General features: G+C 40.1%; 1 protein-coding gene across 1 annotated transcript; it reads right to left on the bottom strand.

Moving 5' to 3' along the window:
• Window positions 1-355: 355 nt before the first annotated feature.
• On the bottom strand, window positions 356-22,896 carry LOC140361513 (brevican core protein-like). The gene is made up of 14 exons (XM_072447225.1): window positions 22,593-22,896; window positions 15,503-15,582; window positions 14,440-14,802; window positions 13,604-13,778; window positions 12,954-13,081; window positions 12,580-12,873; window positions 11,269-12,099; window positions 9,686-10,612; window positions 3,472-3,579; window positions 2,646-2,804; window positions 2,493-2,575; window positions 1,896-2,040; window positions 1,477-1,659; window positions 356-1,403 (listed from the first exon to the last, which is right to left on the bottom strand). The coding sequence occupies exons 1-14, from the start codon at window positions 22,610-22,612 to the stop codon at window positions 1,270-1,272; spliced, it is 3,630 nt and encodes a 1,209-aa protein (XP_072303326.1). The 5' UTR covers window positions 22,613-22,896; the 3' UTR covers window positions 356-1,269.
• Window positions 22,897-27,234: the final 4,338 nt, after the last annotated feature.

The following is a 27,234-nucleotide window of genomic DNA, read 5'->3' as shown; positions in this document are numbered from 1 at the left end:
CTTCTTTGGGTTTCAGTCATTTTACGACACGGATAGATTCAAATCATTAGGCAATTCATATTATATTAATAGAGTTTAAACTAGCATATGTTTAGATGAAGGCTAAACAAAACAGTCGAACCCGTGTTTCACTAATATTATAGCACTGACTTAACTTTTTCCATGTTTGGGAGCGATTTTCCTACAGGGAGAAGACTTTTCAAGCCGCTGTGAGACCCGGACCCGGTGCGACCCGGTGAAACCCTATGTTTGACCCAAGACTGGGACAGGTGAGCCTGCTCTGGTCACGTGACACGGTAAAGGGTTTGGATTCGCTTGTTATTGACCTGTAGACTATAAGAAGCACACCGAGAAATTGGGATAGAAAAGGAGTTTATTCTTGGTTCTGTTCTACAAAACTTTATTACAACATAAAGCTGATGAACAAAACTGAGTCTGCTCTGGAGAAATACATGTGGTGTGGCCTATAGTTTGAGTGGATGGACAGTTAAAATGTCAAACTTCTAATAACCCACCAATATCACTGGCTGTGGGATAAGCTTTTAGCACCATGTTCAGTAAAAGTTCCTTGAAACACAACAAAAGAGTAAAACACACAAATTTAGGAGGATGTGCTGTGGACATTATTAGAAACACCATCAAATATACTGTTGCCTAATTGTGAAAATAAAATGCATTTTTACAGGACAATTCTTAATTTCTATATTCAAAATGTTGAGTTTGTTTTAATTCTCACATTGGAACAGATAAATAAGCTACCGTACACATAAAACTTAAATCTGAATGCATTTGAATGGGGACATCTCAGAAATATCAAGACCAGATAAACTATCTGTAGTTTGGTAACTGAAAAAAAAGAAAGAATAATAATCACTCACAGCAACACCACATAAAAGTTTAAAATTGGAACACAGAAACAACTTTGAGCTTTGAGTAGAGACCAACCTTTCTCATCAATAATGATACACGAGTATTTGCTTCATTTAGAGAGAAATCTACTTTCAGATCCGGTTTATTCCTAATTTTGGCCTGATTTGGTCCATGTTTAGATCTGGTGGTACTTGGAAAGCCAAATATGATCTTAAATGGTACCTGATGTGAAACGTTTGAGAACTTTTGGAGTAGACTTTATACAACCAAAAACATAAACATGAAAAAAGGTTCTAAATCTGGTCTTGTTAATATTAGGGTTCAGTCATAGTAGAAAATTGTGCTTTTGTTCAAACTTCAATGGAAACCTCAAAACAATTGCTTTTTAATAACACACAGCTAAAACTTGATATCCCAATACGGAGGCTTCTCTTTGGAAGTCTCAAATTCATGAACATCATATTCATCTTCAATAGCAGCCAGGTTCCTGTTGTCTGTTGAAGTTGAACTAGATTGGATTAGACTCCCGTGCTCTGTAAAGTAATACAAAAGTTACGCATCTTGAATACTTCATTGTGTGAAAAAGGCATTCATGCTCGTTCGTACCAGGGATGCACTGGATTTGGGGCCTCTCCCACTTGCCCCCGGACAAACACCTGACAACGGGGTTCAGTCTCTGCTGGAAACCCTCGGTGCAATGATAACGGACGGCTGCATTCGTGGGATATCTCTGTCTAACTTTACCAAATATGGAGGTATTTCTGACTTTGGGGGGAGGACCACAAGAAGCTGGAAGAGACACAAGAGTTGCGTTGAATCACACACACAGTAAGTACGGTGTATTGAGTTGAATTGGTACCACTTTACATATGATAAATACGAATAAAATAATAAAGCATGAACAATCAAACAGGAAACTCAAAACCTTCAACCTTCCTACAATAGGTTATAGGTTAAAAAGTTATATTTCTTTATGAGGTAGATCCTGGAAAAGTGTCAGGGATTTGGATTTGACTCATACTCACAGGTGCCCTTCTTACAGGTGTAGGCCAGGTGGTAGTTGCAGGGCACGTCGCTCCAGCGCCCGTTGTCATGCCACACCATCACCACACAGTCCTCCCCAGACAGGAAGTAACTGTCTGGCTGCCCTTTGTACCAGTTCTCATACAGCTAAAGACACAAAACATGCTTTAAATCTCAAGGCTTATCCTAAGAGTTACTACAGTTGTTCCTGTTGTACATGTTTTTTTCCTGCTGTCAAGTTATTTATCAGATATGTTTTCTTTTAAACAGACTAGCACAATGTTTACTCATGGCTTGAGATGTTTTGGATGCATGTATGACAACTTTTTTTTCTTATATTCATGTATGTTCTTACTGTAGTATTACAGTATTCTTACTGTATGTTAGACCTGGTTTAGCCCTAATTTAGACATTGCTGTAGCTCAGGCTTATATATGATACTTGGAAAGCTAAATTTGTTCTTAGGTGGTGGAAATGTTTGTAATTTTATGTCTCTGATGCCCTCTCTGACGCAAACTACCTTGATCCCTGGGCCTCCCTTACAGATGTTGGATGCCAACATATTAAAAGTTGTATTAGATTTTGCTGTTTGTCTTTACCAGAGGGTTGCCATCCGACCAGCGGAAATCATCCTCAATAGCCTTGTCATTCAAACCAGTCCATTGGTATTCTTTGTAAAAATCTAAAAGCAAAACACAATACATAATGATACAGTTTATTATAGAGTTCAAAACTGATGTGACTAAACTTACTGTTGATAAAGCCCTGCTCTTCGGGGCTCATGATGGACACTAAATGCGCTCCCATCATCCTGCAGTGCTGCTCCGCCACCTCCCAACTCAGACGCCGACCAAAGTGACGGTAACAGAAGCCTTGGAACTTATCCCAGCCCACCTCACACAGCTCAAGGTCTGAAATCACAAAGAGTTTTATACAAACTGATAAATGAACCAAGAACACTTTATATAAAACGGGTTCTCAAATATTATTGATGTAAAGGCACACAAAACCATACAGTTTTGGTTGTTTATTTACTAGCTTTATGTTATTGTATATTATTGCATTTTTTCGCTTTATCATCTGCGCCTGTGTTTATAAGATACCCATATTTTTATTTATTCTGTTTGGGCTTGATGATGAAAACACCATTGCTTAGATTTCTCTGGTTCAATCGTTAAAATTTGTTTAAATGTCAAATAGAAACCAGATTTAAGTATGAATATGTTTCGCCACACATCCAAGTAGCCCCTTCAATTCTTCTGATAAGGTTCTAGTACGTCACACCCTTAAATAGAGGAGCTATTTACTCTGAAACAAACCCATATAGTACAGTAAGGGATATCTGTTGCTATTTACCGGAAGTGTCATCTGAGACATATTATTCTGCATAATTATACATGAATCTAATCGGTCATCCAACTCCTACCATTGTATCTTATTATAATTTTTGTTTAGTTCCTAAGCTCCTGTTTATACACATCGAGGACTGGTTTGGACACTGCATAAATACTGGTTTAGATTCATATAATTCAGGTTTAAGTCCATAGTCTACAAATATCCCTGTTTTAGTCCACTCACCTGTCTGACATAAATCCCCTCCATATGTGGGCAAGCACAGGCATTTGATCTGTCCATTTTGTTCTGTGCACGTCCCTCCATTCAGACATGGGTCATTGAAACAGCCATCTGAAATACAAAACAGGAAAAACTGCTTAATTCTTCAACGTTTTTACCAGGCAATAGAAAACATACGGAACCATAAGAGGTATTGACAAGCTGAACATGATCCAAATAAGTGGCATATGATCCAAACAATTTGCATATGATTCAAACAAGTGGCATATGATAAAAAAAAAAAAAAATCCCACGTCCCAGTTGACATAATGCAGGTGTCATGATTCGTTAAAGCCAACAGGTGGCAGCAGATGACAATGCAATGAGAAAGTCAAGCTGTCCAGTCGCCTTTTATTTTCTCAGCTTCATCTCAAGTAATTCTAGTCATTTGGAGACCATAATTTAGCCTCCACCAAAATATATATACTTTATAAATCAACACTTTCTTATTTCTTGCTGGAAGATGTATCTTGCAGACCACACAGCAGACTATTTTAATGTTTATTGTAACATTTTTATCTTTTTTTTTCTTTACATCCAACTTACCTTGACCATTTACAGGAATAAAAGCTTATAAAATAGCTTGACTCATAGTGAAGGCATGCACATCCAAACCAAACATCTTAAAGGTAGGTAAGTAAGTTTTATTTGTTTCCTTTTGCGTCCAGTAAACAAGATGTCTGTGGCATCTATCATTATCCCCAACAAGTGTTTTTAAATACCTTTTTCAGAAAGTGGTGATTTGGAACGGTAATCACTGCTTTCTACAAGTGTAATGGCAATATTGTGACATTTGTGTAAAGTTACTGTCTTTGAAAATGGATGTAGTATGTATTTTCTAAGACGTTTAGTTTGCTGAGTAGACAAGCAAAGAAAAAGATCTGTGACTGTCCATGGTCTTCATTGTGGCAGTGAAAATTGTGCTCCACGTCAATGCACAAAAGGAAATGAGTTGTCTGTAATTTTAACGACTGGGTGAATGGCAGCAGGCCCAGATAAAGGTCACTGCTCATTACATTAGTTTTATTGGAGGAGCTGCTGTAAAAGCAATAACCCAGGCAGATGTGCAAAGAGACCTGTTTTCTCAAGTCTTAACATCTAAGAAATGTATTTTCATTCATACCAAATGGAATTGGTTTAGTGTTCTTTGTGTCTGTTAAATGACCAAATTTGAGGGTTTACCTCACTAAAATAGTTGTTAGGATGAGCCAGTCATCTCAGCAAGACGCACTTTAACGATAAAAAAAAAAAATTCGTTGCAGAAAAATGTCTCAATAAATTATAAAACTATTTTATACCAACACATAAATCCAAAAGCAGGATAATCCCAGTAAATCCCTTTGGGGCATGACATGAGACATGAGGGGCAACAGATAAATAGTAATCAAAGGATAATGAACCTTAAACCCGTTGCAACAGTACCAACTAGTTCAAAAAAGAAAAACCGGGAAACGCTTACTCTTTGGCCTAGGCACATGAAAATGGGGACAGTGATAGAGCTACCTTTGACGAGTAAAGCACACCTGGCAGCATCGCTCTATGATAAACCACGTTTGACTTTTTTTTTTTCAAAATCGTACTTGTCCTAGGTTTTTTGTCCGATCAAGCTCAAAACAACACTTTTTGCATCTAAAGACATTTTTAACAAATATTCCCCAAATGTATATTCCTTCCAAGGACAAGTCACGCCTAATGGAATTGATCTAGGGAGCTCATATTTCACTCACTAATGCGTTTTTATGGTCTGATTGGAAATAATACCCATGTAACAAATTTACTCTATAGCGCCCCCTACCCATTGTGTGAAAAACTCATCTGATTTGTTTGAAACTCATATTCTCGAGATGCCGTGAAAAAAAGTGCAATGCAGATATTTTATATTTTCACAATTGGCCAGCAGGGGCGCAATTAATGCCTTCACTTCCGCTTAATTTCCCCATGTGGGACAATAAAGGAATATCTTTCTCTTTTTTTTTGATGGAACATTTCCTCTCGTGCCGTGGTCTTATTAGCGTCAGCATCCACATTAGCGGCGGGTCTCTGTTGCTAGGTGATGGAGGTGCAGGGAGGGGGTCTAAAGAATAAAGAATAAAGCCTAAAGAATAAAGCCTACAGTTGTTGTTGTTGTTGTTGTTGTTTTATGGCGGTTGGCATCCAATTGTTGCATTACCGCCAGACTTTATTCCTCAGACTTTTCGTAGTGTTACATTACCGCCAGACTTTATTCCTTAGACTGTTGTTGCTGTTGTTATTCTGTTGTTCCTACAGTATAAAGAATAAAGTCTGAAGAATAAATAGAGGAATAAAGTCTGGCGGTAATGCAACACTCGGATGCCAACCGCCATAAAACAACAACAACAACAACAAGTCGTAAAAGAATAAAGTCTACGAGAATGCAGTGTCGGGGCAATCGCGATCAAAACACGGTCACACGGGTAGCGGCTTTAAAAGCAAAACAAAAAACACTATTGCAAAGAAAAGGTAAGATAAATATGGAGCTCCCATTGAAACTGTTCTTACAATATTCCATCTACCAATTATTGAACGATAAGTCGATAGTAATTGTTGTGACAGAACTACTGTTGAGCTCAGTACAGGGTTTTTGAGGATCACCGCTTGCACTGTCCAACGCCCATCAAAAATCTGTCTGCACTGAAGAACAGTTTTGTACAAGATGAGACAAAAACAAATGCGGTGTAGTTGGCTTTATCATTGTCACACCTGAAAAGACAATACAAATGTGATATGAAAGAGATGGAATCTGTATTAAAGAACATGGCACCTATTGTTAAATAGACTAAAACATAATATTGTGCTGCATATTTACATTAATAACAAACAGACATTAAACACAAGATTTATGGTTAGTCGTGTCAAAATAAGACTGTATATAAAGTGGATGTAGCAACAGTGAAAGCCAACGTGTTTTTGTTTGAATGTTGTTTATCGAGCATGGAGCGATTCTTGTTTCCTGACATTTAACAAGAGGTTGTGGCTTTGATGCTTGTGCCAAAGGCATGGATTAATGAGCCAGCATATCCGCCTTTATCGCAGTTGGGTGTTTTTAGGGCAAGCAAAATAGTCACATAGTGAATGGTTGTTTGACATTGAGACTCAGTGTTTACTTTGTGACTAAATGGCCATTGTCAATTCCACAACTCGTCTTCTCAAGCCTAATTTGTTTGGAAGTGAAAAGATGGACACGAAAAACCATACCGGACATTGTGTTGAGTTTAAAAGTAAAAAATTAAGATAACGAACTTTTGTTCTAAACACATTGTGCTATTGCTCTACATCCATCCCTTGTATGCAGTCTACAATCAGTGCATTATATACAGTCTGCAATCAGTGCTGTAGCATCAACATAAATGCTTTTACATTCAATTTTCATGTTCATCCATCAATCTTCTTCCGCTTATCGGGGCCAGGTCGCGGGCAGCAGTCTAAGCAGGGACTCGCAGACTTACCACTCCCCAGACACTTCTTCCAACTCCTCCGGGGGGATCCCGAGGCGTTCCCAAGCCAGCCGAGAGACGTAGGTCCCTCCAGCGTGTCCTGAGTCTTCCCTGGGGTCTCTTCCCGGTGGGACATGCCCGAAACTCATTTCAACCGCTTGTATCCGCGATCTTGTCCTTTCGGTCATTACCCAAAGCTCATGACCATAGGTGAGGGTAGGAACGTAGATTGACCGGTAAATCAAGAGCTTTGTCTTTCGACTGCTCCTCCTTCACCACAACAGTCCGATGCAGCGACCGCATCTCTGCAGACGCTGCACTGATCTGCCTGTCAATCTCACGTTCCATCCTTCCCTCACTCGTGAACGAGACCCCGAGATACTTGGCCCGAGGCCATGGCTTTCGATCAGAAAAAGGTGGCTTGCCTTCTCCAGGTGGGTGGGGGGCAAGGACTCCCCACCCACCGAGAGGCAAGCCACCTTTTTCTGGTCGAAAGCCATGGCCTCGGATTTGGAGGTGCTGATTCTCATCCCAGCCGCTTCACTCTCGGCTGCAAACCGCCCAGTTCATGTTGAAGGTCCGGGTTTGATGGAGCCATCAGGACAACATCGTCTGCAAACAGCAGAGATGAGATCCTGTGGTCCCCAAACCTGACACCCTCCGACCCCTGACTGCGCCTAGAAATTCTGTCCATAAAAATTATGAACAGAACCGGTGACACAGGGCAGCCCTGGCAGAGTCTAACATGCACTGGGAACAGGTCTGACTTACTGCCGGCAATGCGGACACAGCTCCTGCTCCGGTCATACAGGGACCGGACAGCCCTGAGCAAAGGGCCCCGGACCCCGTACTCCCGGAGCACCCCCCAAAGGACACCTCGAGGGACACGGTCGAAAGCCTTCTCCAGATCCACAAAGCACATGTGGACTGGTTGGGCAAACTCCCATGAACCCTCGAGCACCCGATGGAGAGTATAGAGCTGGTCCAGTGTTCCACAACCAGGACCAAAACCACTCTGAATCCAAGGTTTGACTATCGGTCGGATTCTCCTCTCCAGTACCCTGGAATAGAAGTTACCGGGGAGGCTGAAGAGTGTGATCCCGCTGTAGTTGGAACACATCCTCCGGTCCCCCCTTCTTGAACAGAGGGACCACCACCCCGGTCTGCCAGTCCAGAGGCACTGTCCTCGACAGCCACGCGATGTTGCAGACGTGTCAGCCAAGACAGTCCTACAACATCCTCAGGGAGGATCTCATCCACCCCCGGAATCCTGCCACTGAGGAGTTTGCCAACAACTTCAGTAACTTCAGCTTGGGTGATGGACGAGTCAGCCTGCGAGTCTAAGGTCTCTGCTTCCTCTTCGGAATACGTGACAGTGGGATTAAGGAGGTCCTCAAAGTATTCCCTACATCGGACGGTGGAGGGTGCAGAGTTCCCGGTCGGTGCACTGTCTAGTACCCCTTCCAGGGACTCCAAGAAGGCCGGGTATGTGCATTGCTGTTCGGCCCGTAGGCCGACACAACAGTGAGAGATCTGTCCCCAACCTGAAGACATAGGGACAGTTCTCTTACTGTTGTGTCGGCCTACGAGCCGTCTAGTACCCCTTCCAGGGACTCCAAGAAGGCCGGGTATGTGCATTGCTGTTCGGCCCGTAGGCCGACACAACAGTGAGAGATCTGTCCCCAACCTGAAGACGTAGGGACAGTTCTCTTACTGTTGTGTCGGCCTACGAGCCGTCTAGTACCCCTTCCAGGGACTCCAAGAAGGCCGGGTATGTGCATTGCTGTTCGGCCCGTAGGCCGACACAACAGTGAGAGATCTGTCCCCAACCTGAAGACGTAGGGACAGTTCTCTTACTGTTGTGTCGGCCTACGAGCCGTCTAGTACCCCTTCCAGGGACTTTAAGAAGGCCGGGTACTGTGCCCTGCTGTTCGGCCCGTAGGCCGTCACAACAGTGAGAGACCTGTCCCCAACTGAAGACGTAGGGACAGGTCTCTCATTGTTATGATGGACTATGGCCGAACAGCAATGCACAGTACCCCTCCCAAGGACTCCAAGAAGCCCGGGTACTCTGCACTGCTGTTCGGCCCGTAGGCTATTCCCCAACCTGAAGGTGTTCACTGGGAACTCCAACTCCAACACATGGCGGCTGAGCTGTGGGGCCATTAGCAAGCCCACACCAGCGCCGCCTCTCCCCACAGACAACACCAGAGAAGTGGAGCGTCCAGCCCCTCTCGAGTAGATGGGTTCCAGAGCCTGACCTGTGCATGGAGGTGAGGCCGACTATATCTAGTGGGTACCGCTCAAACTCCGCACAAGCTCAGGCTCTTTCCCCCCCAGCGAGATTTGGTTATCGAGGCCCCTGCTGTCGACTGCCGCCCAGATCTCTCAGATCTATTTTCATGTCATTTATTAAATTGTGTGGTAAGTTTTGACCCAAGGTAAGTTCGATCATAAGACTAAAACAGGAACACACACACTATAAACTATCACAGTACTTCACTGAAGTCAGATTTGGGTCAAGGTGAAGGGAGACATCATGCATAAGGGAAAACTGTCCCAAAGGTGAGTATCTTTTAGATGAAGTGGTGAAGAAGTTGATTTGAGAAGTAAAAAGGGGGTGAAGCAAGCTAGGATTTGGGGATGGACAGACAATTAGTACGTCATTGTGTTGAGGAGCAAAAGGAGAACAGTTAGGCTGAAGAGATATACTTCAACTTTACCTGAAATTCTCCCTGCCCTGCTTATAGCTCCCCTCTCTATTGGTAAGATACGCAGGGAGGGAGACGGGGTCGGACTAAATTTGTGGGCCCCCCGGCCGGTGTCCACTGGTGGGATGTGCACTGTCACTGTTTGGGGTGATGACGTCTCATGGGAGACTTTTGGGACAGCAGTGGTCAAAGGCCTGGTCCAATATGGTCTTGCCGTGGTCGTTTTGTGAGAGTTATGGGCCAGCGTTGGGTTTTTCCTTTCAAGCTCAAGTTCCTGTGATGTAGTTGTATTGGTTGGCAACACTAGAAGCTCTATTTCAATACTTGGGGTAAGAGTTTCTTCAGTTGGATGGCTCTCAACATTTGAATCAGTAGTAATGTTGTCTTGGGTGTCTTCATCCCCGTCATCCAAAGTTGAATTGACCACTTCTTTTAGGTGAATATTTTCCTCATCATCAATAATTGCATTTTCATCCTCCAGCGACTCTCCTTCCAGATCATCTTGGCTTGTCGTTGGAGTAATGCCATCTTCCAAAGTTGGCTTGAGCTCATCTACAATTGTCATCACAGTTTCAGGTTCTTGTCCACTTGCCTCTTGAAAAGCATCAGTCACAGCCTCCAAATACTCTCTGTAGTTTGGTTTCATAGATGAATAAGACACTTCTGGAGAATCCGTGGTGCCAAAACTTACACTAGACTCTGAAAGGTTGTCAGAATTGGTTGTGATTAGCTTAAATTCTTCACTTTCAACCATTGCTGCATCTTCAGATTCTACACTTTCATTTGGCCTGATAAGACTTTTCGCAGGTGGCGTGGTTATATTTGGGGCTTTATTGTGGGTTGGTGTGATTCTGGGCAGGTCAGATTGTGCAGGTGTAGTTGACAAGGCCCAAGTTGGAGAATCAGTAAGAACGTGCAGAGTTGTATCTGTGTCAATCTCTGCAAAAGAGCAAACGTAGCAAAGTTTAGATAGTTTGTATTATGGAATTAAGAATAACACTACACCATGCTTGTGCACACACATGAGTGATACAGTGGTAATATTATGGGTAGCAATAGACAATATATTGTGTAAGTTGGACTTTTTAGAAAATCGGATATCAGTCTTTTTTCATTTTATTCAGGGGAAAAAAACTACGTAATGTTTATGCATAAAGCTTTATTTGAGTGCAAAGAGGGTATGACCACACTGCTATTGTGTCCAGTCCGTAGATGAGTTTGTAATAGATTCAAATTATATTATTTGGGGAAACTAGGATTCTCTGGTTTTATTTGACATATTTTGTTCTTTTTTTGTTCTTTTTTTTACTGATGATCCTTTTTGTATCTTAAAAAGTATCATATATTGGAGAAAAATTATTTGTACTGTTTTTACAAAAATGTTATTTTACTGTAAATGTAAATTATAAATATTCAACAGTGCAGCGTGAAATGTGGATGAGACTGGGGCATGACATGCAGCAAATTGTCAAGAGCCAGATTTGAACTCACGGGCCTGTCTCACACAAGAAGGCATATGTGCTAGCCACTCGAACACAAGAACTTTAACGATTTCAATTGTGGGGCTGTGTTCTGTATTGTGTTTGTAGTTTTACCTTGGGAATCATCATCTCCAGATCCATTCTGTGAAATCCAGTCTGTTGCCTCCTCAGTGGAAGATGTCACAGCCTGCGTTGGTTCAGTCAAAATTACTGCTCCCTTTTCTGGAGCCTCTGTCAATGAAATTTCCACCGGTTCTACAACTTCAGACTCCTCCAGATGCATTGTGGGTATTGTAGTTGTATTGGTTTCCTCCATCATAGTCTCTTCTATGGGTTCTTCAGAGCTGTCCACTTCAGTGTCATTGGATTGCATTGAATCTTCTATCTCAATCAGTTCAGTCGGCTCATCGGTAAGTGCAGTTTCATTTTTGATGTCAGAAAAATCTGTGGCATTTTCAAGTTGATTCTGCTCAAAAGTTGAAGAAGAAATGTGTTGTGTTTCATTGTGACTTGAACGGTTTTGATTCAGGATCATTAATACGTGTGGCATTGCAGTCTCATTTTCTGCATTATCAAAAGTTGAGTTAACATTTTCTTCTCCATTGCCGTCTTCAAGCATTGTATTGTTATCTTCCAGTGATTCTTCCTCTAACTCCTCATGGAGAAGTGGGATTTCTGTAGCTGTTGCGTTATTTAAATCAATGTCATCTGGTTCAGCTGTTGTGTTGTGGCTGGACTCAGTTGTGTTTGCTATTGGAGGGGTTTTCTCAATGACAGGAGCTGAAAATGACTCTAGAAAGCTCAGGGCCTCTCTCTCCACTTGCTCGGTGTTGTGCAGCTGTAGCTCTTGGTCTTTTTCTGTGAGAATAACAACGTTCTCCACAATGTCCTCAGATTCAGCGGGCGCGTAGTGGATGGCAGACGCAGTGGGAGCAATGCCATTACCTACAGAGGACAAAGTACAGGGAAAATGTGAAATGATGTCATAAACATGAGACAAACAGGCAAGGAAAGTTAATTTGTAGATAACAATTTGTACGCAAAGTAATCAAAACTGCTTTACATAATCATAAGCTATTTAGTTTAACAGAACTGTGTTCATCCTAGATTGGTAAATTGTACAACAGAATACACAAACTAGACTTTAAAACATATTACTCTTACATTTTTATTACTGTATTGTCCGTGACACATTACTGTTTATCTGTCGTTTGTTCCTTTACTGACACTTTTGTTTCAGGTGGATTCTCTATTCTATTTTACGCCTGGGGTTCAGTTCTGTTCATCACCTGCACTTATATTCCGAGTCACAAAATTGTCCTCCTCTCACACTGATGCACAGATTATATGTTCAAAGTAGAGAGTCACAGAAAGAATTAACACTATAATTCTGCAGCTAATAAATCAACAGTAATAGCAACTCACCTCTAAAGCAGTAAACGTCATGAAGACTTGTTGGTTCAGGGAATCCGGTCTGGTTGCTGAAGCGGTACACAGTTTTGACTCCGGGTTGAGAGCCTCCACAACGCTCCCTGGGGGTAACGATCGGGTAACGCACGCTACCGTCCGACAGCCACCCGGGACTGCAGCGGTCCATGCCCTCGCTCCAGGCCAAATGCAGCTGGGCAGTGGAGGCCAGCTCTGCCCCCAACTCACTGCAATAAGCCTGCGCCATTGGGAAGGTCAACTGCTGCGGGGCAGGCTCAAAGAACACCTCACCTACAATAAATGCATAAACAACTTTTAATGGTACAGAATGATCCTTGGAGATTGGGGCAATGTGTATTTGAGCTCAGTACCATCAATATGATCGATAAAGCAGTACACATCATATAAGCTGTTTGGTTCCATCTTGCCATAATTTCTCACACCGGGATACCCATCCATGTCTCCAGAGCAAGCTTTACGTGGCAATTGAATGGGGTACCTAAAAGTCATAAAGTCATACATTAAAATTCAAAGTCAAATTATAATTAAATGTAATGTGTATGGAGTCTAAACATAAGGGATGTAACAATAACCAAAAAATTGTATCAAGTCTCACAATTATATAATGCGCTGTCACAATGTATTCAATTACAAGCTCCTTTGCTTACATGTATCAATTCCTCAATTTCAGAGCAGACAACATGACATAATAACTGTTAATTTGGAATAATATTCCAAATAATTATACATCCAAATCAGTGCTGCCCGGTGGTCGAGTGGTTAAGGCACAGCACACGTGTGCCGGGCTCCAGGTGCAGCCGGCCGCAGCGTCTTGAGTTAGATTCCTGACCCTGACTGTGTGCTGCATGTCCTCCCAAAAAGGACAATCATTTCTAATATGCTGTTATTTTGCAAACAATATTATATTGAGATATTCAGATGCATATCATGATCATATTGAACAGAGCAATTTGGATATTGTTACATCTCTTGCAGTAAATATCCAAGTGATTTTTTTTACCTGACAGATTGGTCTGCGAGCCAGCCTGCGTCGCACTGTTCATATCCGTCATGATAAGCTGCAAAGAGATGATCAAGGGTGGCTATTTCTGCCCCAATCGCCTCGCACGCCTTTTGAGCCTGTGGGAAGGAAAAGGCATAACGGCCCATAGCATCTCTGTAGTGGAAGACGACGCCTGAGACAAGGAACAGGAAGGCAATTGTTACTGTACTGTACACTGTGCATTAAGGTCATTATTCTGTAGGGGGGGAAAGTAAGCTTATCATTTTAAAACCTTTTGATCTATCATGTATTGAGATAATTGTTTTGACTCGAAAACATGCCATGGGCCGTAATTACACCATGACGTCAGAAATGATTTTTAATGGAAAAAAACCTTTTCTATCCTTTTCTTTCCTATTCCTTTAGCTTCATACTGGTCAAATTTAGAATAAATGTTATATCCTGGGAATTTTTTGATTGAAACAATGACCAATAATTGATCAAAAGAATAATTGATTATCAAAATACCCCTATTTAGATCAAAATTATTCATATCAGGGTTTTTTTGCTGTTTTTTTTCATAATGGGGATCTGCCATGTAGGTTCAGGTAATTTTGCATGCCAATTTTATCCAGGATTTCAGTCACTTTTTAAGGCAATTTTGTTAAGCTGCACCAGAGATATCTGGATGGTCAGTTAAATTTACATCATGAGTACAGGCAAACCGACATTATAGTTGAAGGATCTATAGCAAAGTGATACTTGAACCCGCCCTTGTTTAAGGGCAAACCCTTATCTCACTATGTCGCTGTTTGTAGACATGATGATCAATTGTTCTTTTCAATACTATTTACCTTTAACCTTGAGTTGCACAAGGTCAGTGGCGTCCTCCAGGCCCTGCTGCACTTCACAGCGATAATATCCCGAGTCGTTGGAGCGGACGTTCGACAGAAACAGTGTTACATCATCCGGAGACGAGGAGTAGTTTAGCAACCAAGCGCGCTCCTTAAACGCGTCATTGACCTTCACCCTTTGACCCCGGGCCACTAGAATCTGCTGCTCTAGCCCACCAGACACCACCGTCCACTTCACCCTAGGCTCGATGGCGGAAGGTGCAGAGGAGAGAGACACGAAACAGGGCAGGGCCACCGAGCTGCCCAAAGATGCCTGTATAACATCTGAGAGAGGGATCTTCACCTGGAGATTTGTGCTGGATTCTGCATGTAGAAAACAGGTATAAAACCACTGATAGGTGAATTTTGTAAAGTCAAACATTAGTATGTTGCTTAGTCTTCCATTTGAATGGGTTAAGAGTGTATAATAAAAGTCCCATTGATATTAAACACCTCTTTTTCTACATTCAAATAACTTGATGAAGGCCCTATTATGAAACATTTTTGCACATTATTGAGGCTGTCTCTAATGGTTTAAAGGCATTTAGGAGAAATGGGCAAGCAAACAAGCTGGTATGCATTTTTGTGGGTTAGGGTTAGGGGTTAACCCTGATCATGTCTGATCTTTATAAATCATGAGGATGTTGAAAGTTCACAATGACCTGGAATTGGCCTGAGTTGGCTTATGTGGCTCACTATCGTTGCCACTGTGCCAAAATTCTGTCATAAATAATGCAATATTTGCTGAAATATTAATTTGGGGTCATGTTGCAAAATCTGAAATTACATTTAATATATATATGAACAGCTCTATAAAAAGATCCAGTGTTCTATTGGCTGCAAAGAAAAAGACAAACAAATAAAAATGCTTGTTTGGTAGCAATTCTTATTTAAGAGGAAACTTTGCTTTTCTTAACTGTTTTCCAGGCTTTTTTTGGTTAATGCAGTCATGTTTGGCAATTGCCTGGTTTGCCTTCCCCATTGTGGCGGCTCTGTCTGTAATGTAATTATAAGTAATACTCACCAAATGTAGGTGGTGTAAGTGCAGGGAAGGCCAAAGAGAGATGGCACATAGCACAGAGCAGGGACAGGATTTGGACATTTCTGTAAAACAAAGAAACACTGAACAATCAGATTCAACATGGACATATAGGACACATCGTTTTATTATTTCTCATCTGTTTGGATTGCAATTTCACACACATTTAGCCGCTGATAGTCTTCTAGCGTTGGGTCAGGAGCATGACACACTTCACTGATCAAACCAAATCAATTTGGTGGTCTATTTGCATTATGAATTGTTTACATCAGTATTCAGAGCCAGTTTTGTGGTATTGCCCTTGATAATTAATATGAGAAAGTCAATCTACTGTTCTGCTTGAAAGTTGAGCATTTCCAGACTTAAAATTCCTGGTACCAAACGTAGATCAAGGAGGGGCAAATACACTTTGATTACCATTAAAAAAACAAATCAATCAACCTTTATTTATAGAGCCCTTTACAACACTCAAAGTGTTTACAACACTCAAAGTGACCAAAGTGCTTCACAATAAAATCAAGGCAATACAGAACATAGAACTAAATAAAAACAAACTGTACAAAATAAAGTGTCATTACATTACAGATTGTTAAAAGCCAGTCTGAATAAATACGTTTTTAGCCTAGATTTAAAAAGGTTCTGTGATGGTGCAAGTCAGGGGGCAGTTTGTTCCAGAGTCTGGAACCAGCAACAGAGAAGGCTCTGGCTCTGGGGACGTCCAGTAGAAGCTGACTTGTTGACCTTCTTTCTGTCTGCTCGTAACCCTGCCTGGGCTACGAGCAGACAGAAGCTCGGCCAGATAAGGAGGTGCCAGGCCATTTAGAGATTTAAAAACAAAAAGTAAAATTTTAAAATCAATCAATCATGAATAGTCCTTTCAAGGTCGGTGCGATTTAAAAAAGGCTTGACTTTAGCTAAAAGACGTAATTGATAAAAACTTGTTCTAACCACACTGTCAATTTGTTTTTCCATTTTAAAATTGTTGTCAAAACCCCAGAGATTCTTTACGGTCGGTTTTATCATGGAAGACAAGTTATAGGAATTAGACAGCACAGAATCACCAAATAAAATGTACTGTAAAAAATTATACTATTTTACTGGTTGGTGTTCTTCTGCTTGTGAATTAAAATAGCATCATAATGTAGTTCTTTTGAGGATCCGTTATTTGGATAAGTCCTGGTTTTCCTTGAGCAGCGTCAACCACAGTCATTCATCTCGTCAGCTGTAATGACACAGTGTCTGAGAAAAGAGGGATCAGATCTGAGCCTGTTATTAACCCTGTACAGCAGCAGCAGCAGCTGAGCGACCTCACACAACCTCACAAATTAACATACCGGTTTGCATAATACTGTCTTCTGTCACTGCCTGAAAGTGCCAAGGAACTACTACAATTACTGCTGCTTTTAGTCAATTAAAGTGTGCATTGTTCATCACTTTTCTTGTGTGGGGTCGACTGGTCACTTGTAACCATGGCGATGTATCTTAAAAAAAAAAAAAAAAAAAATGAAAAACATACTTCCTCTCCATGGATGGATCTTACTTGTAACTTTGCCTCGAGGCGTTGTTGAGATAGTGGCTTGGGGGAAAAAAATGTTTCTACCATTGGAACCATTTTGCTTTTATCAGTAGTCGTAGTAGTAGTAGTAGTATTCTTCTTTGGTGCATTATGGTAGTTGGTATCTAAGTGATACATTACCGCACCCACTATAGTTCTACGTCTTTGACTAGACTACATTCTTCTGATCTTTGTTTTATGGTGGTTGGTATCCATCCAATAAGGTCTGAAGAATAAAGTCTGAAGAATAAAGTCTGAAGAATAAAGTCTAAAGTCTACTTACAATTACAGTGGGTGGCAGTAATGTAACGCTTGGATACCAACTGCCATAAAATACCAAAGAAGAAGAACATCTCACAGCGTACTGTTCAATAAATAATCTAGAAATTGAGAGTATAGCACAAGGACAAATCTACCAAGACATGGCCGTCCACCAAAATGTATTGGCCAAACAAGGAGAGCACTGATCAGAGATGCAGCCATGGGACCCATGGTAACTCTAGAGGAGCTGCAGAGACCCACAGCTCAGGTGGACTGGGAATCTGTCCATAGGACAACCATAAGAAGTCCTGTTTGTAGTTAGCCAGAACCCATGTTGAAGACAAGGCAACCAGGGAAGAAGGTGCTCTGGTCTGATCTGACCAAAATTGAACTTTTTGTGTGGTGAAAAACTAACAGGGCACTCTGAACACACCATCTGTCCCTGTCAAACATGGTGGTAGCAACATCATGCTGTGCAGCTGCTTTTCTTCAACAGGGACAGGGAAGATTCTCGGATCATGGAAGAAAACCTGTTGGCATCTGCCAAATACTCGAGACTGGTGTGGGGGTTGACCTTCAACAGGACAACGGCCCGAAACATAAAGCCAGAGCAACAATGAAATGGTTTAAAACAAATCCAGATGCTCCTCGAGTCCCTGGAGAAACGGTCTCTACTCCATATGGACGGTTCTTTATCTGCCTGGAAGAACTGGTTCTCCTCCTGAGTGGCTCCAGCTCCACTGTCTATCTCCCGTCCGTCTGCCTCAGTCTGAGGGAGTCGGATCTCTCCTTCACTGTGGAACTCCTCCAAGTTTCTACTTTTTCCCAAAGAGGTTTGGTTATATTTCCTGGCCGAGAAGGAGGGTTTAAGAACAAGGGAGCTTGGAACATTTGTCTAAGGACACGGGATGCTGGGATATTGCCATGTCCTTATGAACATTGTTTTTATCTTTTTTTTCACTGTCGCCCATCGAGGCAACTGCTGTGATTTTGGGTGTCACAAAATAAATTGAATTGAATTGAATTGGAAAACTACTATTCACAAAGATTACATCCCACTCCATTGTTAATTAAAAAAAAATATTATAGGCCACAAGTTTCATAAACAAAACCGCACAAGCAATAGCATTCGTGAATAACTCAACATCTTACCGGTTTAATTATATTCATTGTTTTGTCAATATCTTGTGTTTATGTTGACATGCAAATGTGCAGAGTTAGGTCAAACTGCTACAAACAAATGTCCCCGGGTGGACAAATGAAGGGCTATTCTATTCTATAGCCAAACTTTCAGTCTAATACCACAAACTCCATTAGAGACACTGTGGTAGATTGTCTTAGTCAATGGGCTGCTCATAAAAGTATTTGGTCTCAAATGTTTAATACAAGTAGTAGTTTTTTCTTGGTTTATGCAGGAAAATCAGGACTACATTTCAGCCCAGATAGGAAATAATCTTATGATGGAATTTGTTTTTTCCCTATGACACTGCCTTCCTTTTAGTAGTAGGTTTAGTTTTGCAATGATTGCCCTGGTAACGGTTGCTGACCACACTTGACAACCGTACACTTGACAACCACACTACTCATATCTCTCACCATCCCTTTCCCACAAATGGGACAAAAACATAAAATTTGAGACCATTGAACCAGGACTAAACAAGTGCCGATATTGTATCCATGTTGCGTATAATAAAAGCCTGGACACCGCTCAGTAACTTGTGTCGCATTAAATGGGACCCTTTGACGGCTGAATGAGCGCTGTGTGTCTATTGGCCAGCTGGGCAGACTCCACACGCGGCTATCTCTATTAGTATGCCTTACAGGAGAACAGTTTTACAGAGCCAGCAGCGGCCCGCCTATACAGCTGCTCTTTGGGCTTTCACTTCGAACCCATGGCTTCACAAAAGGCCTCAAGGGAAAATTAAAGGACAAGGCACTGGCACACTCGCATGCCGTTCCTCTATTGGCTTTCTGTCACTCTTTTCAATGATAGGAGAGGAAGTTTTAAACCACTAAGAGTTGCTTTTGGAGCTCCGAGAAAAGAGCAGGATCTGATCTTAAATACATGAGTTTGTGCCGCGATTGACTAAGATGGAAAAAATGCTAGTGTGTCATTATACCTGATTATTCGTTGTCCCTTTTAGCCAAGTGAAGGAGGTTAGGAAATGCCTTCTTTCTTTTATGACACTCACAGTGACAGAACTGGGGCTGTTTTTGTGAGTTTAGAAATGCCTTATTTAATGATTAATTCAATTTCAAAATCTGAATACTTCAAGTAAATAGCCAAGGAGAAAATTTGACCTTTTGTTAACATTTGAGACAATTTTACGGACCCTGAAGTGTTCAAGGAAATTATTTTCTTTACTTTTCTAAACAAGTATCAATACTGAAAAAAAATCAAAAAAAAAATCACATGAGACAAAATTGGACCTTTCCTGGATAGCAATAGAATGATCTACATCATAACAAATATAAGACCATGTGTTATCATTAAAAACTACTAATACTTTAAGTTGAAAATTACATTTAATCGTCAAAAAATGTATTTCTTATTATAATTTGGTGTCAAAATCAGCATTAAGTATCAAACCTTTTCTTCAGCATGAAAACCAGGTTTCACATTTTAGTATCATGACAAGGTTTAGACTATTCATTCTTTTGATGCATTGATTCTGTTTTATTGTTCATGGATACAACAGCATTATAAATCTGCTAAGCTTTTTGCACAATATACATTATAGTACATGTCCTGAAAGTGCTAAGTCTGCAATACAGAGGCTGAACAAAGCCGCCGTGTCACAGAAACACTGGAGTAAGCAAAAGGGGTCAGCCATAATACTTAAAAATGAAAATCAGTAAAAGTGAGGTAGTAATTTCTTTCTTAGCTTTCTTTTCCTCTCTTAGGTCAGCCACAGCAAATCATCCACCCTTTTGCACGTAATTATATTGATTTTACACATCGTTTACAAAACCAGACCCATTCCACTCCATTTCTCCAGCATTGGGACTAGCACAAAGATTATGGTTTCAGCTGTTTGATTACAGGCCACATTTTTTACATTTGACTATACAAAAGATTTTATATTTTGTTTAGGATAGGTCAAGGTCATGTTCTGGAATAAGAGCAGGAGGCTATAGATATATAACTCTACGTGAGATTAGCCATTATTGAAAGAAATATACAAACTTATGGTCCACAAATGTTGAACCTTCTCATTATTTGTTTGATATTGGCTCCATAAACTGCTCTTTATTGAATTTATGGCTTTAAATCCTTTCAAATTACAACGATCATCATTGGGGCTGAATAAGGCCCCCATTTTATGATGCTATTGTGAAAGAATAATATCGCTTTTGTTTATAATGCTGACAGAGAAGACATTTTTCTTTCAATAGGATAGTCCCAGAAATTCAAAAAATATATTAGTCATAAACCAGTCAATAAATCTCCAATATGATCAAAAGGCAAATTTCACCATAAAATAATTTTAATAATAAATAAAGTTTTAATCAAAGTCATGTGACCACAACCTAATGTTAAGTCGTGATTTCTCATGAACTCCATGGATACAATCGTTTTGTAATACGGTGTACTGGAAATTTGTCAAACAAAGAAAAAAATGGCATTATCATTTGCCACATGAAGGGCCTTTCCTCCTGGGGTCACTCCAGGTCGACCCCACATTTGCTCAGTCCACAGAAACATAACTGTTGGTTTCACTCCAACATGCCGACGCACCACTTTGACCTGTGCAAGGCAAGCTCCATCTAGAAGTGACACTAATGACTCCATGATGAAGTACATGGAAGAGCACTGTACAGGACTAATACGAGTAAGTGGGCTTTTGTACTGAATAAATCTACTTCTGCAAGTTTATGTACGCCTGCAATTTAAGAGCGCAATATTTATCATCTGCTATTTTTTTCAACACTTTTTTTCCTGCTACAGACACGTTTTAGCACTATTCCTTATGGTTACTATAAGAACTAAAATATTGTAAGGCTCGTGCAAGGAAGAATGATCTACTGGAAGATATATATAGAATAATTTTCCTATTATAGTGACTGTATACATAGGTGTTATAAAGAACTTTTCAATGAACAACTTGAAGCCTGTCCAGCTCAGCGTCATGGCTGACCCTGTGTCGCAATGGTAAATAACTGGACAGACTCCTTGACTTAAAACAAAGTTTCGCTCTGGGGAAAATATTGTTTTACGTCCATATATATTTCTTGCTTCTTCCTCATTTGAACCTTTTTGAAACTCCCTCAGCCCCCCACCTGAATGTTTCAAAGCTCTTGTCCTCCTTCAAGACAGACAGCAGACAGACATGCAGTTTGGTAAAGCCACAGACCAGATGCTTCACCATCGGAAAAGACATTAGATTAAAGGCAATGTGTCATGGTTTTAAGTGTGTTTCTTGGAAGGTCAATGGATACAGGCAAAGAAAAGTCAATGAATACAGCCAGGATAATATAGATGAGTTACAATTCTAACCTTTTTATTTATTAATCCATTTAAATTCTCCCATTCAAGACTTAATGTAACATTAGAAGTAGATGCGAGCTAATTGACACAACGATTAAACCCACAATCAACCCTTAAGTGTATAAGCAGTTTAAACACTTCAGGGATTTGAATACATTTAAGTTGATATTTAAACAAACACAATGGCACGAAGTATGCGCTCTCTAGGGATCATGAATGCAACTGCAATGCCACTAAGCTGTTCATGACCTGCGTATCATCCAAAGTTAAATGTATCGATAAGAGTCAAGAGAACTCCATTAAAAAGGTGTAACTGATCTTAAGGCATAAACAAGTCCCATTATTAGCCTTATAAGAGGTAGTAGACTTCTATGTATTTCCTGGCTGAAATACGATTCATGTACCCCCTAAAGGCCCATAGACATTTGTACCTGTCCATTTACTGAGGTCACGTGATAAGAAACACGCAGTTACTCTGAGCCAAGACAATGGGGCACTTAAGACAAAGAGCATCATCTTCTGCAGGGACTGGAGTATTTTTAGAAACACAGTAGGCAAGTTATCTTGGCAACATAGTGTCGAAAATAAATGCCTTCAATTTCAAAATTTGTCATGAGTTAAGCAATTTAGTCAAATTATAGAGGATAAAAAACTTGCTACTTCATGTTATAGATTCTACATTAATAAGGCAAATTATTGATACATCACATTAAACCTAACACCAATCAAATAATTCTAAAAAATAAAAATGTCCAAAGAAATGATCCTACCGGTTCCTCCTCCGCATCATGGTAGTTATCACGACTTTTGCGCGCTTTCCAATTAATCCGTGCGTCTTTTTTGCGCCGCTGCCCTCGCCTCCTGCTGCAGTGCGTCTGTGCTGTGTGGAGAGATGCTCTGCGCAGGTACAGGCTCTGCTCAGCGAGGACAGAGGAGAGACGCGAGTGCGACGGGAGAAAGTGAAGAAGCCAATTGTACAAAGCAGAACTGCCCACTTTGGGACGAGGATGGCGCATGTCTGGAGTTACAGCGCTGTTATAAAAAGTAGGTGCGCACCAGAGATGACCCATTTGGACGGCGCGTGCAACGAGTACAGAGCATTGGGAGAGTTGAGTCAGCGCAGGGGCAGATGCTGATGTAAAGGTACGGGACAGTGATGATGCAGCCAGAGTTGTACTTTAAACATTTAGGATTGAGAGAATATATTGATGAATGAACTCAAAGATCAGGTTAAATGATACAACTTTAGAACAGAGTATGCCCTGTACCATAGGGATGTCATTTACGATTATTGTAAGAAAAAACATCACCATTCATTGATTATTCCCGTTTACTGAGACCAAACAACAGCGAAAGCTTACATTATTACTATTTTATTGTTTATTGTTCCTCAGCTTTAGGAAATCAAACTTTCTAAATGAAAAAATAAAGTGATGTGATAAACACCAGGTGAGATTGCATAAGGCTACACGTAGGCCTATCGAATTAAAACATTTAATATCTATGAATTAATCCTAAAGTAGTCACAATTATTATCTTTAGCATTATGATTATATTGTGACATGAATAACCACGATTATCGATTAACCGAATAATCTTGACATCCCTAAGGGTAATTGAAAAGTAAGTCCAAATAACTATATATATAAAACTATAACTACTACATAGTCAGAGACACGGTATTGTACATTGTGGTTTTGTCTTATACTTTTGTCTGTCTTCATTTTTAACTTGCATATTTCTATTCTCTTGCTATTATTTCTCCCATGGGTAAAAAACATTTTCTCTTCTGTTAGAATGGCCGACGCTTTTACCAGATGACACATTAGTATGATCAAAGCCATAGAAAACTCACTTAATTTAAAAACAGGATTGGACTTTGTATGCACTTTTGTAGGATATCTGATGGTTTTAAGTAAGTTCCCTTGGAGGGTCATGAAGTTTGTCAAAGTCTAAACAAGTATTCTTCATTCAATATACAAAAAAGGCCAGGTGCAACAGTTCCTCTTCCTCTGCGCTGAGTGGTACATTTTGTGGCGGATGTTGGTCTGGGCTCAGCGCTTGGTGGTCCGGACCTGAGGAATCTGACGTCCACATGTCATCTCCGCAGGACAGGTGTGTGGGAAATATCAACACTTTTTTGGGTTATTAAAAGAGACATATGTTTTTTTTTTGTTTTTTTTAAGTACTTGTAGTAAAGAACTACAAAATAAGAAGACCACAACTTTACATTTTATTCTCTGTGAACCGTAATATTGATCTAATGGCTTGATAATAGAAACAGGTCCATTGACTTCCTATTCAAAACTGCAGATTTGATAAGCTCCGCCTCTTTACGGTGACGTTTCACCGTAACAAGCAACAGATTTTTTTTTTTATTGTTGAGGGGTCTTAACTTTTCAAATAATTGCTACTAAGATGTGGGCGGAGATATGGGGTAGGTGAGATCAGGAATTTTCTGAGCCCTCGAGCCTCGGTTAAAGGACAATACAGGATTAACTCAAACATTATTCAACAACTTTGAGAGACATAATGATGAGAAGAGAAGAGTTTAGAAGCTTATGAAGGTTTATTTTGCTTAATATGCTCCTTTTCATATTGAAAAACTTTTATTCCTATTAAGTGAAGATTGTATACGACCCCCACTACTGTTCTAGCATCTCATTGCATAGAGTATTTGTAAGTGTAGTTTGCATGTTATGCCTGTGTCTGTGCTACAGCATCCATATCAGTGCAACTTATTTATTTTTTAACATTATTATTTACTACTAATTTCTACTGCAACAACAGCTATAAATAGAAAATTGATAACAAACATTTGCAGCACTTACTCAGGTAACCTAATGTTAAATAGGTAATGCACTTTGAGAAAAAACAAAATAAAAGTACTCTCTACAACAAACAAGATGTGGCCTTGATTTGTGCATGAAATAATAAGAGACAAAGCACAATGGTAACCATGTAGTTTCTGCTTCGTGGTGGGTTAATCAAGAGCAGTTCTGGTAAAAGACTGTACATTTTAGACTGCGGAGTGACTCAAGCATCGGGGCCTGTTTTTGCTGATTCACAAGTGATTTCAAGAGTGCGTTTTCTTATCAGTCCCACTTGGATCCCCACGTGTCAGGCAAATAAAGTCTTACGCATTTGTTCAGTAAAAAAATAAAAATAGCGATGTGTGCTCAAATTTTTAAGGGATTTGTTGGACATCTAAAGGACTTTAAAGGCTAAATATGAATACTCTGATCTTGTTGATCTGAGCATGGTAATAATATAATGACAGCGTCTAATTATAGGCAGCTGGTTTGAAGCTTGGAGCCACTGGAAAACTGCAGCATTGCTTCTGTGCAGGTTTTAAGCACACTTTGCTTCCATGTTTGACGGTGATGTGATGGGGCAAATTTAGTCCATCCTCAGTGGAGTTTTTGACTAGTTTGGCCTCAATATGCTACAGTAAAAACTCAAAAGTATAAGCAGGACACAGCACTCTGTGGGATATTTTTCAGATAATTAAAAAGTCTAAGATCAGTCATAAAGGGAGCGTTTATGCTAAATGGACTTTTTGTTACAATTGTGCTCTCATTAGTTGTATTTTGATAGAGTCGAGCATGTTTAGGTGATCCTGTCATGTCCTGTGCAAAACGTTTAATTTGTCTACCCACTATGCCCGCTCACATGCCTTTAGTTCTGATAATTTGACACAACTTCGAATCATACTCATTAAACCATTTTCAGCAATAAAAATATGTAAATGAAAATTTGTTGCCTATAACGAGGAATCCAACAGTTCCTTTTCTATTTCCAAGCAGTTTTAGATCAACATAGCATTTTTACAATTCACAAATGTAAAATATATATATTTATATGGGCATATATAAGGGCATTTGAACAAATTAAATTATAAAATCTCATTAAGAATAAATTGTTTTCATGACTTAAAATTGCTGTGATGATTTGCCAGACATAATTTAAACAATAAATATCCTGCACTTGATTAAGGGGATCGGTTGGTTGATGTTTTGAATGTCTCCCCCACTCTTAATCCCATACAATTCATGCTATTTACTGTTAATCTACGCATTTTTACATCTCTGCCCCTGCTTTCTGGTTGAAAAAAGAATCTCAACATATACATCTATAGATTCACTATCCTTCCTCTGTAGTCTGTTCAAATCATCTTAAGTCTTCTCTGATTTTATCCCAAAACACATAATATAATAAGCTGTCCATGTGATATTCTCATTTTGCTCACGTCTGCTAATTCCAACACTATAGTACTTTGCCCAGTTCTTTTTATGGAAAAGCTTGACCATGGTTACCCTTCACTAATGTTAGACACACCACCTTTCAGACTGCAACAACTGACAATGGTGACCAGTTTTTGAATCATTTTCCTTCACGTTAAACTCAAAAACCTCAAAACCGTCAAAGTTTCCACTGAGAGCATGTTTCTATTAAAGTATTAGATTCTGTAAGCGGCAAAGCGGGCACAAGTCTGGGAAAAACTGCTCAGTCATCGTTCACGTCTGTCCAACCTCACAATACTTTGGGCCTGATGTTCACTGCGCCCACCGGAAAATGGGCTCTAAAAACCGTGTCATGTCTAAGTTTATCCAGGAAATGGGATTTTTGTGTCTACAGCCTGGCAACGTGGACAGTAGCATCATCAACAGCTGTGGCTCTGGCAACACATGGCTGCGGTCTTAACTGTAAGTGAATCTGTGTGGTGAACCAGTGAAGGGAAAGACTTCACAAGCTTCAGCAACCATTATACAGTGGATGATAACATTGACATGGTTATTAAAGGACTCTAGGGCTCAGATGGTCTGATTTTGGGACCAATTTTTGTCCTGATTCCTTCAATTATTACCACGTGAACATATACAAAATTTAAATCCTTAATTTCTCTTCTTTCGCAAGTCTTGCTTTATAAAATCAGACTTTATGAATGAAAAAATAATGATATTCATACAAACAAGATAAAAAAAGGACTTTTATGGCACAAAGATTGAAATGAATTTACTAATTGTAGCCAACCCCAGGAATATTATAAAGGGCAAAAATGTTAGCTCTTATAATTATATAGTGTTACATACATTACAATACATTCATTAATTTTCATCTGCCTGTTCCCATTAGTTAACATTTTCAGACACACAGAAAACCGCTCACTCACATTCATTCACTTATTTTATTCATCCAATTTACCCAACACATGCATAATATGTTTGGACATGAGAAGCCGGAGAACCTGGAGAGAACCCACGGTAACGCGGAGAGATCATCTGATGTTTGTCACTTCCAAGTTTTCTCAATTACATGCACAATAAACAGCAACTTTGTGGAATAGTAGTATTGGGAAATACATTTTATTTATTGTCAAGAACTGCTTATTTCACAAGAGTCTGACAAGTA

Source organism: Eucyclogobius newberryi, unplaced genomic scaffold (genome assembly GCF_026437365.1).
Source record: "Eucyclogobius newberryi isolate DKJ021-1_F unplaced genomic scaffold, fEucNew1.0.hap1 SCAF_16, whole genome shotgun sequence".
Classification (NCBI taxonomy): Eukaryota; Metazoa; Chordata; class Actinopteri; order Gobiiformes; family Gobiidae; genus Eucyclogobius; species Eucyclogobius newberryi.
Note: the sequence above shows the minus strand (reverse complement) of the source record. Positions and strands in the feature narration are given on the sequence as shown.

Excerpts from the sequence above, each read along its gene's own strand:
- LOC140361513 (XM_072447225.1), bottom strand. The coding sequence starts at position 22,612 with ATGATGCGGAGGAGGAACCG. Across the intron at positions 15,583-22,592 it reads ATGATGCGGAGGAGGAACCG|AAATGTCCAAATCCTGTCCC; the intron begins GTAGGATCATTT and ends TTTGTTTTACAG. Across the intron at positions 12,100-12,579 it reads TGACGTTTACTGCTTTAGAG|GTAATGGCATTGCTCCCACT; the intron begins GTGAGTTGCTAT and ends TGTCCTCTGTAG.